Consider the following 22,379-nt stretch of genomic DNA (forward strand, 5'->3'; position numbering starts at 1 on the left):
GCTGATAAGGACACAAACAGCCCCCAACGACTCATAAAGAGGCTGGTCATTCGGTGAGGTCACACCCAGTGGAACTAGTTGGTGCCTGCCAAAGGATGATGCCGTCATAATTGTCATCAATGCTCATGGGACAATCCAGAACCATGTATAGGTCTAGCTCAAGGTACATTGTTTCACCAGCATGACTCCAGTCTACCTAGCTCTAAGGAATGGAATAATTTTAAAAAGTTCTACTTCTATGATGTCACAAGACAAAAAGGTCAAGGGTCAGACTCACCTTGTTCTTCTCATAGAAGGGGGGTACGGCAAAGAGGAGGATGTCAGCTGGAGGAGAGCAAAAAAAAAAAGAATATTGAAATGACAGTGGAATAACACAGGAAACAACCAGCAGCTGACCTCTAAAGGCACACAGGCCTTTATAAAAAAGTTAGTCTATCACAATAATAATGTTGCTTTCAGGGATGTAGACAGTGGAAACCATTTTACCTGTAAGACATCCCCTGACAAAAACAACCAATTAGGCTTTACCACCCAGGAAACTGGGATGTGTCAGATGCCATTAAACGAGTTCGGTGTCGTTTGAAAAAGCAGCAGGCCATTGAGTCGTGCTGATCAAATGAGCCAAATCGTATGAAGCCACAGTCTTTGCCGCCAGTGACCTCAGACCGTATCATCCATTTTGTCTAGGAAAAGGTCACGTGTCGCTGGACTTAATGAGCGTGACATGCTTACAAGACCCACAGGGAGTTCTTGTTTCACTGCAATTGTCTAGTGCTTCTATTCTAAGCAACGCTGTTCAGTTTACCACAATGCTAAGCATTTTAGTGACGGAATTGCAGTCAAAAATTGTGGACTTGGTCTTAATTGGTCCATTGAGACTGAACTAACCTTTCAAAAAACAAAACATTTATAACATTTTGTTAAAATGGAAAATGTTTAGATACATTAATTCTAGCACATTCTATAACCTTTGACCCCATTTACAGTGTGTCCAGTTGCCCCAGTTGGTTTAAACATGCATGAAACATAGGATACTAAACAACCTTAGTACTATACCTAGCGACCTCACCGAGAGCTTTTAGCCTTTTGGTATTGTAGCCAACGGAGGCAGGGAAATAGAGCTGGAGTGAAAAGAAAAACACCCTATGTACCGTGCCACTTGCTGGGAATTCTAACGTGGCCCCGATTTTTATTTTATTATTTTAGGATCCCCAATAGCCGACACCAATGGCGACAGCTAGTCATACTGGGGTCCGACAATGAAAAAAAAAAAAGATTTTACAAGTTACATACATTAACATGCAGGGTTTGTGCATTTAGCAGTTACACAGATCGTGCAGGTGGAAAGTATTCAGAACCCTCAATAGAACCCTTCTCCACTTTGTTACGTTAGACTTATTCGAAAATGGATTAAATATCACACTTACAGTTGAAGTCGGAAGTTCACATACACCTTACCCAGTTTCACAATTCCTGACATTTAATCCTAGTAAACATTCCCTGTCTTTGGTCAGTTAGGATCACCACTTTATTTTAAGAATGTGAAATGTCAGAATAATAGTAGAGAATGATTTATTTCAGCTTTTATTTATTTCTTTCAACACAGTGGGTCAGAAGTTTACATACACTCAATTAGTGTTTGGTAGCATTTCCTATCAATTGTTTAACTTGGGTCAAATGTTTTGGGTAGCCTTCCACAATACGTTGGGTGAATTTTGGCCCATTCCTACTGACAGAGCTGGTGTAACCGAGTCAGGTTTGTAGGCCTCCTTGCTCGCACACGCTTTTTTCAGTTCTTCCCACACATTTTCTATAGGATTGAGGTCAGGGCTTTGTGACGGCCACTCCAAAACCTTGACTTTGTTGTCCTTAAGCCATTTTGCCACAACTTTGGAAGTATGCTTGGGGTCATTGTCCATTTGGAAGACCCATTTGCGACCAAGCTTAAACTTCCTGACTGATGTCTTGAGATGTTGCTTCAATATTTCCACATACCTTCCCTCCATGATGCCATCTATTTTGTGAAGTGCACCAGTCCCTCCTGCAGCAAAGAACCCCCACAACATGATGCTGCCACCCCCGTGCTTCACAGTTGGGATGGCGGTTTTGGAGCAGTGGCTTCTTCCTTGCTGAGCGGCCTTTCAGGTTATGTTGATATAGGACTAGTTTTACTGTGGATATAGATACTTTTGTACTGTTTCTTCCAGCATCTTCACAAGGTCCTTTGCTGTTGTTCTGGGATTGATTTGCACTTTTTGCACCAACATATGTTTGTCTCTAGGAGACAGAATGCATCTCCTTCCTGAGCGGTATGAAGGCTGCGTGGTCCCATGGTGTTTATACTTGCGTGCTATTGCTTGTACAGATGAACGTGGAACCTTCAGGCATTTGGAAATTGCTCCCAAGGATGAACCAGACTTGTGTAGGTCTACAGTTTTATTTCGGAGGTCTTGGCTGATTACTTTTGATTTTTCTATGATATCAAGCAAAGAGGCACCGGGTTTGAAGGTAGGCTTTGAAATACATCCACACCACCAATTCACTAAAATTATGTCAATTAGCCCATTAGAAGCTTCTAAAGCCATGACATCATTTTCTGGAATTTTCCAAGCTGTTTAAAGGCACAGTCAATTTAGTGTATGTGAACTTCTGACTCACTGGAATTGTGATACAGTGAAATAATCTGTCTGTAAACAATTGTTGGAAAAATTACTTGTGTCGTTCAGAAAGTAGATGTCCTAACCGACTTAGCAAACTATTGTGGAGTGGTTGAAAAACGAGTTATATTGACTCCAACCAAGTGTATGTAAACTTCCGACTTCAACTGTACATAAGTATTGCAGACCCTTTACTCAGTACTTGGTTGAAGCATATTTGGTAGCAATTACAACATAGAGTCTTCTTGGGTATGACGCTACAAGCTTGGCACACCTGTATTTGGAGAGTTTCTCCCATTCTTCTCTGCAGATCCTCTCAAGCTCTGTCAGGTTGTATGGGGAGCGACACAGCACAGCTATTTTCAGGTCTCTCCTGAAACGTTCAAGCAGGTTCAAGTCCGGGCTCTGGCTGGGCCACTCAAGGACATTCAGAGACTTGTCCCGATGCGCCTCCTGTGTTGTCTTGGCTGTGTGTTAAGGGCCGTTGCCTGTTGGAAGGTGAACCGTCACACCTGTCTGAGGTCCCGAGTGGTCTGGAGCAGGTTTTCATCAAGGATCTCTGTACTTTGCTCCGTTTATCTTTGCCTCGATCCTGACTCGTCTCCCAGTCCCTGCCGCTGAAAAACATCCCCACAGCATGATGCTGCCACCACCATGCTTCTCTTCACTGGATGGTGCTAGGTTTCCTCCAGGCGTGACGCTTGACATTCAGGCCAATGAGTTCAATCTTAGTTTCATCAGAACAGAGAATCTTGTTTCATGGTCCGAGAGTCCTTTGGGCAAAACTCCAAGCGGGCTGTCATGTGCCTTTTACAGAGTAGTGGCTTGCGTCTGGCCACTCTACCATAAAGGCCTGATTGGTGGAGTACTGCAGAGATGGGAGAACCTTCCAGAAGGACGACCATCTCCACGAGGGAACTCTGTCAGAGTGACAATTATATAAATGTCCAACAATTTTGAAAAACCTGTTTTCACTTTTTCATTATGGGGTATTGTGTGTGGATTAATGAGGAAAACAATGTAATCCATTTTAGAGTAAGGCTGTAATGTAACAAAATGTGGAAAAAAACTTAAGTGGTCTGAGAACTTTCCAAATGCACTGTATAGGTCATTACATACACACAACAAGTTTCTCAGGATAGCAACAGTATAATCATTTGTGTCAGGGTACGGCTAAATCCAATACATTGGAGTTAAGCATTTTTCGGAGGCATAGATATACCCTTTTTTATAATTGATGTGCTAAAATATATAGCAGTCAACTAAAGTAAATCAGACCTACATTAACTTAAAGTCTACATCTCCCACACACATATTTTTAGACAGCTGAAGTGGAAACATGTTCTTCATGAAAATGTACCCATTCTATTTTAGCCGTATTTATTAGGGCCCAAATTCTGTTTTATTTTTCAAGGTTTTGCATTTTTTTCACTGAAATTCACACTATTTTTACACACACAATATTTAAAAACAATATTAAAACGCAACAGGAAATAAAATAACCCAGACATTTTCCATACGCAGAAAAAAAAAGGTAGTTTCTCGCAAATTTACATCCGTTAGTGCTAATTTCTCCTCTGCCATGATAATCCATCCACCTGACAGGTGGGGCATATCAAGAAGACGATTAAACAGCATAATCATTACACAGGTGCACCTTGTGCTGAGGACAATAAAAGGCCACTAAAACGTGCAGTTGTCACAACACAAGGCCAGAGTTTTGAGCGAGCGTGCAATTGGCATGCTGACTGCAGGAATGTCCACCAGAGCTGTTACCCGAGATTAGAATGTTATTTTCTCAACCATAAGCCGCCTCCAACGTTGTTTTAGAGAATTTGGCAGTACATTCAACCAGCCTCACAACCGCAGACCACGTGTATGGCATTGTGTGGGAGAGCGAACAGAGTGTGGTGGTGGGGTTATGGTATTGGCTGGCACAAGCTACAGACAACAAACACAATTGTATTTTATTGCTGGCAATTTGAATGCACAGAGATCCTTGAGGTCCATTGTTGTCTTTCATCGGCCGCCATCACCTCATGTTTCAGCATGATAATGCACGGCCTAATAATGCATACTCGGACATGTCACCCATTGAACATGTTTGGGATGCTCTTGAGCGACAGCGTGTTCCAGTTCCCGCCAATATCCAACAACTTCGAACAGTCATTGAAGAGGAGTGGGACAACATTCCACAATCAACAGCCTGATCAGCTCTAAGGGAAAGTCATGTGTCGTACTACAGGAGGCAGATGGTGGTCACACCAGATACTGGTTTCCTGATCCACGCTCTACATTTGTTTGTTAAGGTATCCATAGATTAGAAATAAAATCGTTCAGGACTATTGACCGATTTCCTTATATGAACTATAACTCAGTAAAATCTTAGAAATGGTTGCGTTTATATTTCTGTTCAGTATAGAACTAAATTGGATGTTTTAAGTCTACAACAATCCTTTAAACACATCATTAGACAAATAAAAAAATATATAAATTATCTGTAAAAAAAATAATTTGAGTGTGTAGTAAATTAGCCTTTACAAGGTCTTTCACAGGTTGGCAAAGCCCCGAACAGGTGTGACATGCAAACCGCCAATTCTACAAAACATCAAAGGAATGTTTGAACTCCCGCTATGCATTTCTCCAGCATCAACGAGAACAATCTGTGTGCCCCACATCCATAAACATTTCCAGATTATTAAATACGTGTGTTGGCCGTAGACCAGGTCAGATGGAAATATAGGTCACTAAGTAAAATAGACAGCCCCCTTTTTCATTCTCATAGATATCATGCATGTTCAAACCAGCCGACATGAAAAACTTCTCAAAACGCCAAAGATATCTATTATATTTCAAAGTGTCTAACGATGCACACCACACATACACATGACCACCATGCAGTGCTGCAATAGCCTCTTACCCAGGATGAGGATGGTGATGCCGTTGAAAACAGCTCCTACGTAGGTCAGCAGCCACATCACAACAGCCAGCTGGGAGGAAAACAAGCCGGGTTACAGCCAATGAGGTCATTTAATCATTGGTTAGAACACGGGTTGCCTGTGGCCTGTTCAAGAGGGGTTAAGTAGTTCAAACCTTGCAGACAGAAAATGTAGAACAGGCATGGTTCTGTCATGTAGAATAGCATGACATTTCTATGTGAACTTTCTCTAAAGTCCCACCCCCTACGGAATACATCCACAGTTCATCACCATGACATGCAATATGTATGAATTACTAGGGAGAATTTGCCCCAAACAAACTGTTGTTGGGTCAAATATCTTTCTAATCCCCATGTTGGCTAAGGTTAGGTTGTATAGGTATGGTAATCTGATCCTATATCTAAGGTTAAGAACAGCTTCTACCTCCAGCTAAGGAGAGGGTTTGAAGGTTGATTTAATAAGCTGGGAGGAGCGTCATCTCTGCCATAGCGGCGGTGGAATGGACCAGCGACGGTCGTCTTGGTCTGATAGGTTGGTATGTTGGGTCTCTAATTAATTGGCACACTGGAAGTTGCCCTTCCCCCCTCCATAGCTAACCATGAGCTGAGTTCTAGGTCCACTAGCTTGCTGCCATCTGATGGCTGCAGTACTAACCCAGGCATTATTTAGCACCTACCCTGTGTGATTGATGCACACAGCCATAACATGGAGCTCTCCCTCCCTCTCCCATAGTCACATGACCAACTCGACTATAGATGCCTGTCACACTAACACTGCAGGATACAATAGGGTTGAGTTGCTAGAGGTTTATTAAAAGACACATACAGCAGGAAGTGTTCAGAGTGTGCGAGTTATAAAAAGATTGTGCGCCAGGAGAAGAGAGTTAAAGGGGGACGAGACCGAGGAATATGAGAAGGCGTCAGTTTGGGACTGTCAAGCTAGATACCATGTTTAGGGTCTCGTACATATTTACACACACAAGGGTGTGTAAGCACAAGACTAAACGAGGTAAGATGCAAGACGATGCACACAAACACACAAGGGCTACTATGGAAGGAGTCACTGCTCTAACACTATCAATCTGGAACAGAGGGTCAGATACCCGAAGGGGGGTGACAACTGACAGGCAGGCAGAAGGACAGACCCCTAAACTCACCTTCAGGGAGTCGATGAGGTCCTCGACAAGGAAGAGTTTGCGCAGCTGTTTTAGGAGTCGGTTGATGTGGGTCAGACTGGCGTCCACGTGCTTGCGGAAGGTCTCAGGGGGAACGCTGACATCCTTCTCCATCAGAGCTCTGAGGAGAACCAACCACAGCATGGTAGATGAAGCTGTGACCTCCGACTAAGCTGCTAAATGCTAGTCTAACAAATTGCTGTCATTGGAACATTTCAGGCTAACGTGCGAAGCACTAATTAGATCGCTAAACCAACCAAGCAGCTTTAAATTTCACACGATTGCTAGTTTGTCTTTTTTTCCTATTACAACAACTGTTTTCAGGCATAATAAAGAGTATTAGGCCCCGTTCACGTTAATCAGAACTCTGCAAATGCCGAGGTAGTGTTCAACATTGAAGGAACCCCATCCAAATGACTTCATCTGATACGAGTGCTATGTAGGCAGCCTGGAACGCAGCCATTGTATTAGTCATCAGTCTGTACGGCTGGGCTCTGATGCTCAACTGAAATAAGCCCTCCTCTCCAGTATAAAATGATCAACTCAGACAAAGGTTATGACAACAAGCACAAATATGCTGCTGGAGCTTTGCATCTATGTTTTTTTTCCCCATTTGGAGGGTTTTCAGCAGATAGTAATTTCGCATTGGCGACCAAAAATACTACGATGAAGATGTATATTCATCATACTAAAAACAGCAATAACTTATAAAATGGGGCATAGCATTTCTCCTGGTCATGTGGTGAGTTAAATTCCTGGCCCTTCTTAGGCTAGTCTGGTAGACATTTTGCGAACCACAGCTGTGTGTGTCCTATCAAGCAACCTACTACCACCACTACTGTCTTTTTCATGTTCTAACAACCAAACCAATACAAGAGTTGGTAGTTAAGCATCACAAGGTTCCCTATGAAGTATGCTGCTTTACTTGAAGGGGTGTCCGTCGTCGGACTTCTGCACGGCCTGGACGACAGCCTTGTAGATGCGGAAGGAGATGGTGACACAGAGCAGGGCAAGGAGCAGGTAGGAGACAACGCTGATGACGCTGAACGCCGCCAGGGACAGGAGCGTCAGCAGGGACAGGCCGAACACCACGCCAGACTTCTTGGGGTCTCGCCAGTGCACCAAGTCCTTGACTAGAGTGGGTGAGAGATAGGGATGTGTATGTATTGTTTATGAGCATATGTGGAGGAGAGATGAGGGAGAAGAGGAAATAATTAAGGTTACTCATTGCACAGCGCGTACAGACCACACAAACAAATTGTGATCTCCAACCTCAGACCTATATATATATATATATTTTAAAAAGTGTGTGTGTGTGTGTGAGAGAGAGAGAGACAGTCATGCATGCAGAATTTATATTCTCTATACAGAGCTGTTGTTACGCAACCCTGTTATGACCTCCCTTCATCTGCATGAAAAGGAGGCATTTAAAGAAACCTTGGGTAAATGGCTGACTCCCCACGTGCCTCTGGGGGCTCCAGGCTTGGGCTGCTGTGCTTTTCAGCTGATTAAGGGGGAGAGCAGAGCAGTGCAGACACACACACCACCTCCCACTCTCCTCTAGAGGAGCCATAATGCAACCACAGAGGAAATTCTGTTGGCTTTTTGGTTTCACTCATTCACTACACCCCCCCGGCCCTACATACCGACACTCAAATCTAGCATGTCTCGTCTACAGGCCTACCGTGGGAAATGCATGTCAAAATAGGGCAGCTAAGATTAATATCGTCATATGTTATCAGCCAGTAAGCAGCTGTGTCGTGGGGCAGTGTTACAGATGGGTAATAGGAATTTATCCAGGGCTGCACATAGTAAAGGCACAAATTTACACAAGGTTGAGTGGAGAAGAAAAACAATCACTTATCTATATCCTGTTTCAGTGACAGGATATGTGTTGTGAAATTAGGCTACACAGCAGATAGTTCTACATCAATAAAATACCTACTCATATTGGCTGCGGTGTGTCATTGTTATTAACTGGCAATTCTAGACAACTGTGTGGGGTGTTTATTGAACGAGGGAGGTTTGAGGGAATAAATTAAGATACTTGGTTCTCATAGTGCTCTTTTACCCTTCCTCTAATTTAGTAATGTTTTCTTACAACTAATGTAATAAAAACACTGCTCCTCCGCAGGCGTGTTTATCAAAAATCTAAATCTCCATTATTAAATAACATTGTTCCAAATATACTACAATATGGAGAGTTGTGTATCAGTTCAAACGTGAAGCACGGCTGCTTGACGGTGAAAAATAAAATCTTGTTTACAGACTGACAGAGCAGCAGCGCCCCTGTTGTTGCTGAGGACAGACAGCACTAATGTTCCTGATGCCGCCTGACTGTCTGCTGAGCAGCGCCGAGTGAACAAGTCGGGTTTCCACACCCAGCACTGCAGGGGTCCGAGTCCCTCCCAGCCTGCTTGCCGGTACCCACAGGGAGGCAGCCTGGGCTGACGGCCCTCGTTCATTATCGTGCCCCCCCCTCCCTCCCTCCCTGTTACAGGCTCAAGCAGTGTTCCCAGTGTCAACAGAGCTGCAGTGGGCTGCTTTCCACCTCACTGGACAGCAACCAGCTCTTAGAGGTACAGGCATCACACCACCTCCAGCTTGGCAGTATGTGTGTGTGTGTGTGTGTGTGTGTGTGTGTGTGTGTGTGTGTTTGACCTAATACAACAGCCTGGACACAGACTGGAATTCTTTACTCCTGTGAAGCTAAACCAGCTGATAAATCTTCATTATGCAATTGAAATACCAGAGGTGATTACACACATTGGAATGGGTGGGGAAGTGGGATTCAAGTCTTCACATGATTCACTTCCTTCCGACTGGCTGGCCCGATCCCTCACAGTCCACATAAACACAGGATTAACACAAATCGGACTGCTTGATTTGAACTCCTCTTTAAAGGCCTGGCAGCAAGTCGAGATGTTCTTACTAACCCAAGCTACCACAGTCCAAATGTGTACCCTATTTGGGAAGATGACTGATTCATATCAGCAGGAGTAGATCCATTTCTTTTTGAGGCCCATTGATGGAAAACTGGTATACCCACGCTGAATATATCAACAATGGAGCCAATCCAACTAAAACAGGTAGTTAAACGCACTAAAATAAACTTAACTCACCTAGCCAGCCTGCAGAGTTGAGGCAGCAACACTGTGGAAGCTGAGGGACAGGACAAGGTTCAAAAGGGAAAAATGGGCACTTAAAAAAGAGAAATCCTATACATGTAGCAGATTGAGAGAAAAATAGACCCAAATATTTAAGCTATGCTTTTAGAATTTTGGTCTATAAGTATACAGTAACCACTAGTCAGCATTATGAACACTTGCTCCTTCCATTAAACAGCTTTCACCTGGTCAATCCATCATCCCTTGTGGATGTCACCTGTTCAATCCACTTCAATCAGCGTAGATGAAGGGGAGGAGACGGGTTAAAGGAGGACTTATAAGCCTTGAGACACGGATTGTGTACGTGTGCCATTCAGAGGGTGAATGGGCAGGAATAAAGATTTAAGTGCCTTTGAATGGGGTATGGTACTAGATGCCAGGAGCACTGGTTTGTGTCAAGAATAAACACTGCTGGGTTTCACGCGCAACAGTTTCCCGTGTATCAAGAATGGTCCACCACCCAAAGGACATCCAACCAACTTGACAACTGTGGAAAGCATTGGAGTCAACATGGGCCATCATCCCTGTGGAACGCTTTTGACCCCTTGTAGAGTCCATGCCCCGACGAATTGAGGCTGTTCTGAGGGCAAAAAGGGTTGGGGACTCAATATGAGGAAGGCGTTTCCAATGTTGGGTAAACTCTGTGTATATATAGTGCATTATTGATCACTTTACTATAAACACATTGTGCTAAAGCATCTTTCAAACAGTACTTAACTGTAATACTTTATCATTCCCTCCACGACTGCATGGCATATACCTTCCCAGAGTTACTGGTTGCCTCAGTGATGACCTAACGTTCCATAGCATGCCCGTGGTGTAGGTTAAGCTCACAGCAACTGTACGGGTTTGAGTGCATCCTGCATTCACTTGTCTGCATACCAGTCAATGTGTGCCAGGTTTGGATTTCATTTTTGCACTGAGCAGGAAGAGAATAGGAAGAGGCCCCCTATTTGCTTTAACACTACACTGAAGAGGGCTATCCTGCCACTGGGTAAATCAAATGCACACACCCATTACACTAAATGTATATAAATAGAATAGACTTTACAGCTTGTTAGATGGTATGTAACAATGACAGCAGTGATAATGTATGCAATATTGAATGATCATAATATATATATATTTTTTACTTCAGTTTGTTTTTGTAAATACTTTCTGAAACTGCATTGTTGGTTAAGGGCTCGTAAGTAAGCATTTCTCTGTAAGGTCTACACCGGTTGTAATCGGTGCATGTGACAAATATTCGATTTGCCGATTTGAGATAGATATTGAGCAGAAGTTCATTAACTGCATCCTTTGTACCATTAAAACCAAAATTGGTCACACACGGCATATAATTTTCCAGATAAGGAAGGGGGGTGCTGTACCTTGATTCAAGAGGAGAGGAAAAGATTAATTAGATCGATTGGTACCCTGCATCTCAGCCTACTGTGACAATTTTCACACAAAATACAAAGAGGGCCAATGCCCCCTAGCCTGGTCCCATCTGTATGGCCTTTTGCCAACTCACACTTAGGCACATACAGATCTGAAAGCAGCCCGCAATGACTCATGAATAGCGGAGTATTTTTCACATAACTCTCTCTACCGAGTCTGGACATGCTTTGTAACATCCAATAATCCAGCAGGATCACAATAATGAATGATGTCATCGTAAAAAAGGTTGAGTAAAGTCCGCTCCGTGAAAATGACCATCAGTCTCTGGAATGATCGTCTCCCGTCCTGTTCAAGTGCACTGTAGCATGGAACGTCACCCAAAGCAGAAACCCAACACTGGTGGACCGACTATGCCGCCTGACTTCCAGGGACATTGCAAGCAGACACCATGAAGCCACGTTTGAACTGCCCACCACCCACTGTCCGACCATGATTACTGCCAAGCTTAAGGACATGGGGGATCATTTGGAAAATACACACACAGCACAATATATAGTTTGAACCTTTTGACTTTTGTAATATCTGCACTCTAAAATAAATATTTCGGTAATACAGCCATGGCACCTGTATCAGATTTTTTTGTAAAGAATCAACATGGTGATTATATACCATATGTTATATAGTTAATGTGCTCCTATTTTGAATAGGAGGACCAAGATGGGAGAAAGGTGCAAGTGAGAGAGAGGGGAAGAGGGATCATTGTGCTTTGCTTGTGTGAGGTTAGCAGGCACAGATCCCAGAGGGAAGACATGTTACCTGACAAGTGCGTTAGTATTGCTGCCAAGACATGCTCTGCAAGGTGGTAGGCCTCAGCCACCCACACGTCCATGGCCTCTACCTCGTTGGAATATACACCGTCGGAAGCAGGTTTGTTTTGGGGAGAAGGAGGGTCGGAGGTTGTTGATATAAAGGAAGACTGGGATTTCTCAGAAGCCTTGATACTAGACTGGAGGTCAGCCTCCTCCTCTTGGCTGCTGCCCAACTCTTTGAGGGCATTGATAGTGAGGCGTTCCTGCTCCAGATCCATGACCATGGTTGGTGTGGGCTGGGAGGGAGGGGCGCCTGTTTTAGGACACTCATCCTTGGCTGTGAGATCTTGACGGAGGTCTTCTGGATCTTCGTCCTGTCGTGACTTCAGGCACTCCCTCATGAACTCGACGAAGCTGTCCGTGGCACCAGAGACTGAGCAGTCCGGCTCAATGCTTTCTGGGTCACTGGTATTGTCTGGTGACTGGTGTCCTGCTTCAGCTTCCTGAGGCGGAAGTGTCTTGCTGTTGACAACACTATCTGTAATGAGGATTTCATCTTTCAATTTCTTCTCAGTCTTGGGCTCCAGGGTGCTGCCAGGCAGTTCGCTCTGGAAAGAGGCAAATGGATCTTTGGGAAACTCCCTGGGAGATGGCTGGCCTCCAACTGGCTTGGGGAAGGAGTCCACGTCAGCCATCGAGGGGATATCCTGCTCCACAGTGGTTGCATTGTTTTGAGGGAGTAGTGTTCCAATATGGATCTGTGAGGTTGGATTGGAAGGAGAAGGCTCAGGTACAGTGCTAAAGTTCAGCTCTTGATCATCAATGGTGTCATTCATGGATGGAAGTGCGTCTTCATCTTCAAAAGACTGTCTGTCGTATTTACGGATTGCGTCATCCTCCATGTCGTTGGGTTTTGAAAGCTCAACTGTCTGCATATAATCCTCTTTAATATCAGACTCTGGCTTCTCTTCAAACTTGGAGGGGCAAAGTGGAAGATCCTGATCTGCAACATTAGCAGAGCTCAATTTAATTAAGATATCTTGCGCGCCAGTTGACCAGTCATCGTCATCATATTCTGGAAAGTCTGAAAGGTTGTCTGCGGTTTTCTCAGGAGGTTTGGCAGTAGAAGGGGAAGACTTTCCATTAGACTCATTGGGGGTCTGAGAGTGGTCAGACTCCACTTTCTGTGCTTGTGAAACCTCAGCACTTGAGCCCTTTGACTCATCATTAGGTACTGTGGTCTTCATATTATCTGTATCCAAATCAGATTTCAGGATCTTGTGTTTAGGTGAGTATTCAGAGTCGACAGGAGAGGAAGGAGGAGAATAACCCTCATATTCTAAGGGAGGAATTTGGGAAAATTCATTTTTAGTCACATCTGGTTGTGGCTCAGGTATTTTTGGTGGCTCTTTCACGGGGTCTTCTACAACTTCATCATTTTCATCCTCTATTTCAATCTCCATCTCCTCATCGCTGTAATTCGGCTCGTCCGTCTCAATAACATTGATGGTAGGGACCCGCATTGGCTGCTTTGCTGGCGGGGTTTCCTTTTCTTCAGTAGGGAGAGATGGAACAGAGGGGTTATGGGCAGGTGTAGCATCACTTGATAAAGAGGGGCCAAGAATGGAGGCGGTGTCCTTGATGACTGTGTCCTCAGAGTCTCCTGAGCTGTCGACTACCCCTTGGAGCGCAAGGTCACCACCCCATGGGGCCTGCTTGGTCTTCAAATCCTTCTCTTTCGAGTCAGAGGAGGGAGAGGGAGAGTCCAAACCAGCAGGAGGGGCAGGCGAAGCAGTGAGCTTGGAATGAAGGTCAGGGGGGCCTTGGGTGTCTGTTATGTAAGCTTTAGGTAGGAAGCTCAGATCAAATTCGTCCTCGACGCTAGGCTGCTGCGCTGGGTCTTTTAAGACATTTTTCAGTTCAGGCCTTTCAATGGGAGCGTCCATGAAAGCGTCAGGGACACAGGCAAACGCCTCTGGGTCATCAGGCACCACTTTATCTGCCACTTTAATCTCTTGGGATTTGCCATCCTCCTCTGATACAAGAGCATCTTCAAAGTCGGGCACAGGGGGTAAGTGAGCTCTCATCCAGTCTGCAGTATCTTCAAACTCACTCCCTTGTCGGGCTTCTCCCATGACCTCAAAGGGGGATTCTGGCGATTCCTGATCAATGGAAGCTCCTTTTGTCTGGAAGGTTGAGGTGCTCTCTGTTGGCGCCGCAGTAGGAGACGTCTCATAGTGATGCTCTTTGAAGTGAGGGAAGCTGCCGTCGTTCTTGGGCTCCTTCTTTGCTGCCAGGGCCTCAAGTGCCTTAATCCTCTCAGACACAGGGGACGTCACAGTCGGTGAATCATCTTGCGTTCCGTCAGGCTGACCTGATGATGGGTCGCTCCCGTAGTTTGCGGAAGAAGATGAGCCGGGTTGAGAGGGCCTGGTGAAGCGAAGGGAGGTGGCCACCCCTCCTGAGGGTGTGTCAGAGCCCAGCACCACCCCTTTGTCTGTGTCGGCCATGCACGGAGGCAGGGAAGGGAAGAAGTAGGGCATAAAAATCACACACTCAAACTCCCATGCACATCCAGTTATAGTCGTTAGAGGCCATTTTGTTGCAGCCCAAGCAGTCATGCATAGCATGGGACGGTTTAAAGTCAGTAATGGATGAGGGCGTCAGTCAGCATGCATTGCTGACTTAACCTCTCAAGATGTTGCCATTGAAAATGCTCTTCAATGAGGCAACATTGGAAATGACTTGTATGGTCGAAATGAAGCAGCTCCAAACGAAATAAGAAAATTGTATCTATAAACTAAACTGTTATACTATGTGACGTGTGGTAGCATGTGCATTGTTGTCTACATCACAAATTTTGCTATGAATATATTTTTTAAGTACAGCTGCATAGACTATGGCCTGGAGTTGTTAAAATCGGGTACTCCATGTCTGGTATGTCTTACAAAATACTTGTGATGGAGAAAGGGTTGGTACACAATCTAGCTTTCCTCTATCTGGGTAACATCAAGGACCTTACTGAGAACCATTGAGCAGTCACTTCCCATCTCCCGAAGACCAACATAAATGACTACAGGGCATCATAGAATGTGACAACGGGGACGAGATAAAAATGTGCCTTGAAGCAAAGGTCACATGAGATAAATGCTCCACGTTTTAACTTTCAATGCCTTTTAAATGGGCCAGAGACGAAGGTCAAGCGACTGCAGCCTAGTATAAACAGGAGTTAAATTAAAAAGGTGTTGTTTCTATAATAACCGAATTAAACAAATCATTTGATTACCAAATTAGCTCCTATCTGAAAACAACCTATAGGCCTACATACAAAGGGGAACACTGAAGGGGAACACTCTGCTTCGTGTCTTCAATACTGCAGATGTCTGTGTAAGTAACGCAATGTCAACATAATTATAATGTGTGAATATGTTTAAGCGTCATACCGTAATCTTGTAAATTAGGTACAATATTCATCAAACAGAAGAACAACCCAATATCTTTAATGTACTGAGATGACTCATCCCAGGAATGAATACAGTGCACTACCTCAGACTCAAAAATATAACCGGAGTGAAATTAAAACATCATTGATTTACAGGACTAGTCTCATCCTCAGATGACCTACGGACCAATTTGCAAGCATGACTAGGTCGCACTATCGGTGTAATCAATAAGAAAATCCAGCACACATAACAAGCTGGACAATAGTCCCGGTGTTGAGGCTTCCTAAATCATGTCCCCCACCCCTGTGCTGCAGTCTGTCAATATGCCACTAAGCACGCTAACCTGCTGCTATTGCCACACGCCACAGCTGAAGTGACAGAGTCAGACTGGGACAAGGATCCCCTCAATGGCACAGTGCCACGGGTACATACATAATCCACAAGATATTCCAAGCTGCTCCAATAAGCACATGATCCCTTTTCAGCCTAATGGTCCCCCCCTGTAATTTTCCAACGTCCAGAGACAAGCAATCATAGTGGGGAATTGGCAGCTATATTGGGAGGTACACATCAGCTGTCTGCTTGCCTCTGCAATCCCCAGGTAAACAGAGACCAAGGTTTGACCCCTGCTTTGAGGAAATATCTCCAGCAGGAACAGGTCAAATATGCAGTTGGTACTTTCTCCTAATGCAACAAGGTGCACTTTCCCTTCTATATGCTTATTTACTATAAATGGAGTCAAGAGATCCAAATCTAAGAGGAACAAATCAATGGCGCCGTTTCTTTTCAAATCCAATGTTATAGTACATTTCATAAAACCACACAACAGCTTCCGTCAACGTGTTAGTAGTATTGTTATTGTAGCTTGGTGCTCTGGAAAGGCATTGTGGACAGTCAGCATGACCCTGCAGCCAACCTAAACCCACAGCACCGTGGACATGTTTATCGGTACACAACTCAAGGGTGGGTTGTCTTGGTCTGGACCTTCCCCTCCCATTGAGGTCCATTATGCATTGTTCAAACTAGGCCACATACACGAATGGACTTTCCATGTAGCCGAAAACAATGTAGCATTTTGGCTCGACGCAAGTAAACAAATGACAAAACGGCTAGCGCACCGTGAACAGGAATCAGAGCCACTGGCAACAGGGAGCCGACACTCCCTTATTGGAATCACAAATAACACGACTCAAAAACACTAGAAAACTGTCAAACACTGTTTTGTAATACTCATTCAACCTCTGATGAGAACAACTGTGGTCCTCAGTTGTTGGGGATACAGAGGTTATTATATTACGTAATCTACTCCCCACAGTTATTGGAGTGGAGTACTAAAGTGTGTGGGATCCAAAAAACATCTCACATCCCAAAATATGTCTAGCAGGAAGACTCAAAAAGGGACGCATTTCTTCAAGATGAGAAAGTGTACATCAGCTCAATCATTTCAGCACTATGCGGATGAGTCAAATAGTTGACTTGATAAGACACAACCTTCCAGTAGGGATCACAGCTTAGCTAAATCAAGAAAAGGTTTGCCTCTAGACAAGAAAAAGATAAACATATTTTTTTTAAAGGACGAGAACTGCATATTAAGTATACGCTTGAAGGTATGAGGATATTGCGTGTTTAAGTCACATTCCACTTGTGCATCGAGTCCTGAGCTGGTAAGCCTACAAACTGTTATTGTTAAAAATTATAATAGTACTACTATTCACAAAAGCATAAACACAGTGAAATATTTTTGCTGCAGAGAAAAGGAATCACTGTATGATGAGGGATCAAATTCCATTGGGTACAGCAGTGTCATTCCCAATTAGTGATGGATGGAATAGCTCCCAGGCCCATCTCCCTCACTGTGTGATTAGCTGACTGTTTTTGACTTAATATCTTAGCACTACATAGGACAGATTCAGTTTCTGGCCAGCTAGTCTGGCTTAAGTTTAATACTTTTGCTATACTGTCCAAGTCTACACATTGTAGGCTACTTTTATAAAACACTAACGAAATTGTGTTCCAGAAAACAAACTAAGCAACAAAAAAAAAAAAAGAAGCTACATCAAGAAAACAAAATACATACACATAACGATCGTCCCTAAAATAAAAACTACTTTTTGGCTCCAGCAATGGTGACATGCAAAAAGCTTAAGAAGATATAAGCAGAGGTAGAGGAGCAGAGCGCATCCAGGGTGGAGGGCTCCAAACCCAGCCTTAAGAGGGCATAGAGCAGCGAGTGGAGTGGATCCCTCCCCAGTGCCCTTCATCCTCCAGTGCCGGTGAAGGGACTGGGAGGCTCTTCAAGATGGGGCATAAGGCCTGGATGAAGGGGCCATCTATCCAAGGACAGCTAGGGCCCCTCTGGGACAACCAACCGGAGACATTTTTAGAGATTTTCCTCATTGTGAACTTGAACTTCTCTCAGCTTTCTTAAAATAAGGTGGCAATCTTGGGATTATCTTCGACCTACAGTGCCGTTGACCTAAATAAATGTGACAGAGTGGATTAGGCAGTAAAGACTGGAAATAGATCCACTTGCTGCCATTTGTAGGTCTTGTCAGTTTTCTGATAGGGGTAAGAACAGGGAGGGTTCACTCAACTAATTCCAAACATGCACTATTCCTCATCACGGTGCTGCTAGTTTGATATGCCTCCTTGATGCCAATTTACTCCCATCAATTTCAACCTATTCCACTGGGAAAGTCAGTGCATTCCATTGGGAATCAATCTACTGGATCACTACACCATCAAGTGATGGATTGATCCATTACTGTACATCTCAATTAGCTCTGTGGATAAATCAATTCATCACGTGTCAGGCTGTGTGTTTTGCATATATGCTGTATCCAGTATGGTACATAACATGCATGCCTGAAGACATCTTCACCTAAAAAAACAGGCTTTAAACCTGAACTCTGTGCAAACTTCCCTGAAATATAACACGTGATTCTCCCTTGCCATGCACCATGTGCGTCAGTCAGGGGCGTCGGGGTTGGGCCTGTTGCTGCTCGTAATTGAACAGATCTGGCCTCCAGTTGGGGAGGAGGGGGGTTGAAAATTCCAAGTCAGACACTGTTGAAAGAGGGAGGAGCCTCGCTGCCCTGCTAAATTGCAATTAGTGCAGGCGGCAGGCGGCCAGCAACATAGGAAACAGATGGGATACAGTTACAGGTCTTCTAGGGGTGGCTCCTGTTGAAGATTGCCTAGTGGGGCTGGAATTAAATGTTTCCAGGCCTCTAGTATGAAGTTCTTGGTCTCGACTAGAGTAGGAGAAGGGCACTAGAGAGGAATGAAAGGCATTTCAGCGGCAGCCGAGCAAGAGAGAATGACAGGGAAAGAGAGTGTGAAGGTCGTGAGAGGGAGGATAGCAGACGAGCAGCGTAACAGAACCATACACTTGCCTTCAGGAGACTGAATGAGAGATACAGGCGAAGAGGAAAGAAAGGAATCTGAAAAAATAAAAAAGGACAGAAGAATGAACATCCTACAGTGGCAGAAAATAACTCTCATCCCCATAACAACCACCCACCATTTTATACATTAACGTCAACTGGATGCCTGGTGGGACTCCCACTAATCCGACCTATCAACTATACAATACTGTATGCTTTACAACGTGGACTGTGTCAGAAGCTACGGTAAAATAACTACTAACATGCAAGCCCCATGCAACTGGTAGTGTCTACCAGTTTACTACCAATAAAACAACGATGATCAACTTAATCCATGCACTTAACATTTCCTATGCAAGCAAAGACAATAACAAATATGACAAACGCAAATATTTCTTCACGACGCACAAATAACGATGCTTCCAACAATGTCACACTACTCATAACATTGTATGGTACTTTCCATGTCATTTTTATGCAATTTGTACATATTTCTACTGTGGTTTACGATACCCGTTGCCAATCAGACTCCCACATTGCACTCGCTTGATGGTAAGTCATCATGTAACCTAAGTGATCACAAGAACAGTTTTTGTAGAGCAATAGTTCCATCTAACAGCATCACTGAATATCGAAGGTGGAACAAGGTTTTTCCTTTCTTACACATTTAACAGCTGGGGAACACCAGAGGGAATTTCTTCAGTGGTGAGTGAGATGGCAACAACGATGTATATAAACCCTAGACTACTGATGCCATGTATTGACCATTGAGAGGCTTTGAAGCCACCGGTCAGCTATATGACACCCCTAGTAGGAACAGTCCTCCATAGGAATGAAAGGGATTCTACAGTAGTTTAAATGGATTCAAAGACAAAATGACATATTTAAGTATTTTGGTTTTAGTACAGACAGTGACATTAGTAAATCGCTAAAGATTGTACATTAAGGAAATCTTTGTATTTTCATTTAGCTCACATACTTTTAAATTGTATGCATTAAGGTGTCTAATATATTAAGTGGGGCAAAAATGAATGTAGACATTAATACATTTTACAGCGGCAGGAGTACCAAGATGGGGGAACAGTGGCTTCAACACAGAGCCACCTATCAGTCATCTAGTGTATGCATGCAGCCACTACAGAAGTTTACAAACACCTTACCCAGTTTCACAATTCCTGACATTTAATCCTAGTAAAAACTCCCCGTCTTAGGTCAGTTAGGATCAGCAATTTATTTTAAGAATGTGAAATGTCAGAATAGTAGGAGAGAATTATTTCAGCTTTTATTTCATCACATTCCCAGTGGGTCAGAAGTTTACATCCACTCAATTAGTATTTGGTAGCATTGCCTTTAAATTGTTTAACTTGGGTCAAATGTTTTGGGTAGCCTTCCACAAGGGTCCTACAATAAATTGGGTTAATGTTGGCCCATTCCTCCCGACAGAGCTGGTGTAACTGAGTCACGTTTGTCGACCTCCTTGCTCACACACACACACACACACACACATTTTCAGTTCTACCCACAAATGCTTTATAGGATTTTGGTCAGGGCTTTGTGATGGCCACTCCAAAACCTTGGTTTTGTTGTCCTTAAGCCATTTTGCCACAACTTTGGAAGTATGCTTGGGGTCATTGTCCATTTGGAAGACCCATTTGTGACCAAGCTTTAACTTCCTGACTGATGTCTTGCTTAAATATATCCACAGAATTTCTCCTTATGCCACCATCTATTTTGTGAAGTGCACCAGTCCCTCCTGCAGCAAAGCACCCCCATAACATGATGCTGCCACCAACATGCTTCACGGTTGGGATTTTGTTTGTCGGCTTGCAAGCCTCCCCTTTTTCCTCCAAACATAACAATGGTCATTACAGCCAAACAGTTCCATTTTTGTTTCATCAGATCAGAGGACATTTCTCCAAAAAGTACAATCTATGTCCACACGTGCAGTTGCAAACCGGTCAGGCTTTTTCAATGGCGGTTTTGGAGCAGTGACTTCTTCCTTGCTGAGGGGCCTTTCAGGTTATGTCGATATAGGACTCGGTTTACTGTGGATATGGATACTTTTGTACTGTTTCCTCCAGCATCTTCACAAGGTCCTTTGCTGTTGCTCTAGGATTGATTCGCACTTTCCGCACCAAAGTACATTCATCTCTAGGAGACAGAACTCGTCTACTTCCTGAGCAGTATGACGGCTGCGTGGTCCCATGGTGTTTATACTTGCGTGCTATTGCTTGTACAGATGAACGTGGAACCTTCAGGCGTTTGGAAATTGCTCCCAAGGATGAACCAGACTTGTGTAGGTCTACAGTTTTATTTCAGAGGTCTTGGCTGATTTCTTTTGATTTTCCCATGATGTCAAGCAAAGAGGCACTGAATTTGAAGGTAGGCCTTGAAATACATCCACAGGTACACCTCCAATTGACTCAAATTATGTCAATTAGCTTATCAGAAGCTTCTAAAGCCATGACATAATTTTCTGGAATTTTCCAACCTGTTTAAAGGCACAGTCAATGTAAACTTCCGACTTCAACTGTATAATCTTGTCTTGCCCATTCACCCTCTGAATAGCACACAAACCATTTCTCAAGGCTTAACATTCCTTCTTTAACCCATCTCCCTCCCTTCATCTACACCGATTGAAGTGGATTTAACAAGTGACATCAATAATAATAATTGTAAGTCGCTCTGGATAAGAGCGTCTGCTAAATGACTTAAATGTAAATGTAATAAGGGATCATAGCTTTAACCTGGATTTACCTAGTCTATGTCGTGGAAAGAGCAGGTGCTCTTAATGCTTTGTAGACTCAGTATATGCGTATGACATATGGTAAAGTGCATGAGCCGGTTAATCAATCAGAGTCATCGTCGCCCCAAAACGAGTCACGTAGGAGACTGGCTGATCAGGTCGACATGCCCTTGCTATGTAACATTCCTCTAAGACTCGCCTAGACTCTTAATCTACCTATGCCACACCTGCAATAAGAAAATTAGTCAACGTTCTGCTTCTTTCGCTGACAATTCCAAATAGCCTGAAACCATTGGTGGTAACGTGCAAGTACATGAAATATTTCAGATGGAAAACGTATCCTCAGTGTCCACAAAAACAACCTCTAGAGTCACTTATCTAAGAAGATCTATGCAAGAGAACCACTCCCTTTTAGCAGACTCATCTTTGTCAAATATGTGCATTTTTAACAGTTATGGTTGTCTATGACAAGGGTTAAACATGGCTTCATATAGCTCGTGTTTCCAACACTTCCAGCCTTGATACAACATTCTCATGACCGGCAGACATGAGTAGGAAGTGAACCTGCTTTGGTACAATGCCACCCTATTCTCTACTACTAGATGTGGATGTAGGCTCATCTATGGGGGAGCGAGGGCCTAACTTTGCATTCCCAGTCCTACCAGCCATTTCTGTCCC

The 22,379-nt window shown here is 43.8% G+C and overlaps 1 protein-coding gene across 3 annotated transcripts in view; it reads right to left on the reverse strand.

The window, feature by feature from the left end:
* rtn3 (reticulon 3) overlaps positions 1-22,379 on the reverse strand; it is a 33,877-nt gene that overhangs the window by 7,048 nt on the left and 4,450 nt on the right. Inside the window, exons 2-7 of one of the 3 annotated variants that reach the window (XM_035783369.2) lie at positions 18,965-19,012; positions 12,134-14,623; positions 7,696-7,903; positions 6,753-6,891; positions 5,578-5,647; positions 278-324 (exon numbers count right to left, since the gene is read on the reverse strand). In XM_035783369.2, coding sequence (XP_035639262.1) covers positions 278-324; positions 5,578-5,647; positions 6,753-6,891; positions 7,696-7,903; positions 12,134-14,623; positions 18,965-19,012 — 3,002 coding nt within the window. The remainder of the gene's footprint in view (positions 1-277; positions 325-5,577; positions 5,648-6,752; positions 6,892-7,695; positions 7,904-12,133; positions 14,624-18,964; positions 19,013-22,379) is intronic. The other 2 variants (XM_035783370.2, XM_035783371.2) reach the window with 2 other exon arrangements.

Source organism: Oncorhynchus keta, chromosome 13 (genome assembly GCF_023373465.1).
Source record: "Oncorhynchus keta strain PuntledgeMale-10-30-2019 chromosome 13, Oket_V2, whole genome shotgun sequence".
NCBI lineage: Eukaryota > Metazoa > Chordata > Actinopteri > Salmoniformes > Salmonidae > Oncorhynchus > Oncorhynchus keta.